The 2,798-nt window shown below is 52.0% G+C and overlaps 1 protein-coding gene across 10 annotated transcripts in view; it reads right to left on the reverse strand.

The window, feature by feature from the left end:
- The window catches only part of Pkd1 (polycystin 1, transient receptor potential channel interacting), a 39,291-nt gene extending 38,506 nt beyond the window's left edge, over positions 1 to 785 (reverse strand). For all 10 annotated transcript variants that reach the window (XR_003847499.1, XM_029557714.1, XM_029557716.1 and 7 more), the window contains exon 1: positions 688 to 785. Coding sequence is in view for 9 of the 10 variants with exons in the window: in XM_029557714.1 (XP_029413574.1) it covers positions 688 to 749 (62 nt within the window). In the remaining variant the exon portion in view is untranslated. The remainder of the gene's footprint in view (positions 1 to 687) is intronic.
- Between the last annotated feature and the right edge of the window lie 2,013 nt (positions 786 to 2,798).

Consider the following 2,798-nt stretch of genomic DNA (forward strand, 5'->3'; position numbering starts at 1 on the left):
GGTGGCACACACCTTTAATCCCAGCACTCGGGAGGCAGAGGCAGGTGGATCTCTGTGAGTTCAAGGCCAGCCTGGTCTACATAGTGAGTTCCAGGACAGCGGGGGCTACAAGGAGACCCTATCTCAAAAAGACACCCCCCCCCAAAAAAAAAGGAATAAAGGGTTGAAGAATATATATGAGCTTTCTTCTCCAACCCATATGACCCACTTTCCCTCCAAGGAGTCTCTACTCTCCCAGAGACCACCACCTGCCACACAAGAGTAGTTTCGGGTTTCCAGTGGTGATGACCTCCCAAAGAACATGACTCTCACAAAGGATCTCCTTCATCCCTTTCCAGAAGAGAAGAGGAAAGACAAGAGTCTGGTACAGAACCCTAATTCCTACTTCATAGATATGAAATGTCCAGAACACTATAAAATCCCCATGGTCTTTAACCATGCACAAATGGAAATCTTGTGCGATGACTGCTCCTTTGTCCTCTTAGCCAAAGGAGGTAAAGTAAGGCTTACAGAAGGATGTTCTTTCAGGGTGAAGCAGCACTAAAGGTACCATGAGTCAAGATGAGTGGGATCCAGTCCAATAAGCACATTTTAGATTTTTTTTTTAAAAGGCTATATTTGGTGTAATGGCTACTCAGCTGCTGAAGCCAGAGGCCAGCATCTGTCTCCATCAATCCCCAAACTCACCTCCGTTCCCAAGTTCCTCCAGACACCAATCTCCAAGCTCTCACAGGAAAGGTACTGGCCATGCTGGAAGAAACATCAGCTTAGGCCTAAGTGGGGACTTCCCAGTGGCTACAGTGATGATATCAGAGAAACCTGCATTTTTAGGTGAATCAGGATACAGGCTGAGCAGCAGTGGTCCTGGGAAGGCCAGTGAGACAGGAAAAGAGATCAACACAGGCAAGCTCCTATACCTGCCCCTTAGCATTGGAGCTTCCCAGTCTGGCCTCCAGGAGAGGAAGAAGAGAAATGAACAACCAAATCTCATTTTTCTCAGACAGCCTCCCTGAGTGTCAGCTGCTGGAAGCATCTGAGAAACCAGATTATGTGTGTGTATCAACCTCCCCCCACTCCTTGACTAAAGACACTATAATTCTCACCCAACCAGGTCCTCCACTGAGTCCCATGGTGCTTCCCTGCAGGCCTCACCTGGGCTCAGGCTTTGGCCCAGAAAAGCAGCAGGGCTGTGAGGCCGCTGCTCACTCAAGCTCCCTCTGCCCAGAGTGACAAACAAGATAGCTTGGATATCACTTTGGTCCATGCTCCCAGTGCCAGAGATCAACACAAACAGACAGTGTGGTATGAGGTAGTGTGGGGGACACTGGAGGGTCCCTGCCCAGAGGCCCTGCATAGAGCTTTTCCATGTCTCCATCTGTTGTTGCCATCAGTATTCTGGGAGGATGCCAAGATCTGGCTAGCCCAATCTCCCTAGGCCCCTGACTTCTTCTCCACTCCCCGCTCCATGATGTCACTGCAGTCTGATACCCAGGCACCGCATTCAGATACCCTGAAAGGATCAGGTTGAGACAAAGCAGGAGCTGGGCACCCTGGCAGAAGGCACACAGAAGCAAGGAGCAACACCATCAGTCTCTTACCCACTATGGGGAGGTGAGCCAGCAGCCTGGCTAGAACACCCTGAGAAGGCCTGGGTCAGCTAGGTACTCTTGGCCCTCCATGATCTAAACCAGCAACGCCCTCCCCCAACCTCCGCCCCACAGGCCAGCTGGGGGTGGGGCTATCTAAGCTAGGATTTACTCTCTAAAGGATAGGCAAATGCCCATAAAATCCCTAAGCCTGGCAGGCCAGCCCCCAAGTTGCCTGAAGCACTGGGATATAACCTCACAGTATATGACAGAAGTAGGATGCTTCCAGTTTGGCCTATCTGTTGCCCCCCTCCTGCTCCATGATGGGTGACTATGTTAGGAGTAGTAAATAAAGACCCTCCAGATCCTACACACGGACCTACTTCTCCTCCCTGCCTTCCAGATCAGACATTCTGGTGGAAGCGGGAAACAGAGAATAACTTGTTTCCCAATACTGCCACCTCTGTGTCATGGATGACAGAGACCTCAGTGTCCCTAAGTGTGTGCCCACAGGTTCACATACTCCACAGAAGGCATCCTGTTTCTGATTTCCAACTTTCCTGCTATAAGAAGGAACAGAGACTTCCCCACTCTCCACCTGCAGGCTGCACAGAGGCTGGGGTGATTTTATGAGGCAGGGAGAGCAGGCAGTCTCAGGAGTGGCTTTCTGGAGACAGGACAACAAACATATAAAGGCAAGTGTGCAAAGGTGCAGGTCAAAAAGGGTCACTACAAACATTGCAAGCCCTTACAAAGATGGGCCAGCTATGAGACCCAGCTCTGAGGACCAGCCCCACACAGAGCTGCAACACAAGGCCCCCAACAAGCTACAACCCAGACTAACAGTTAAGAAGCCTCAGTTTCCCCTCCTCTGCCATGAGGAATGGCCTGGGTGCCCACTCCCCAATATAGATGTGGGGGCAGGGGTATTGTAGGAGCCAGCTGGAGCCCCAAAGGAAACATCTGCACATTCCAGACACATGTGGTCAGCAGGCGGGCGAGTGCCAGGCCTGTCTCCCCGCCCATTGCTGGCCGCCTTGCTGGAAACAGGGCTCAGGGGGAACAGCTCCAAGGGGCCGCCTGTGGACGTTATATAACCCATTCCTCGGGAGCCAGTATGGTGGGGAGGAAGCCCCTAGTCCCCCTGCAAGGCCCAGTTGGCCAGCCTCATCCTCTCCCTGAAAGAACAGGCTCCCCTCACCCAACAAGGGT

The sequence above is a fragment of the Nannospalax galili genome, unplaced genomic scaffold (assembly GCF_000622305.1).
Source record: "Nannospalax galili isolate Female #2095 unplaced genomic scaffold, S.galili_v1.0 scaffold668, whole genome shotgun sequence".
Taxonomy (NCBI): Eukaryota; Metazoa; Chordata; class Mammalia; order Rodentia; family Spalacidae; genus Nannospalax; species Nannospalax galili.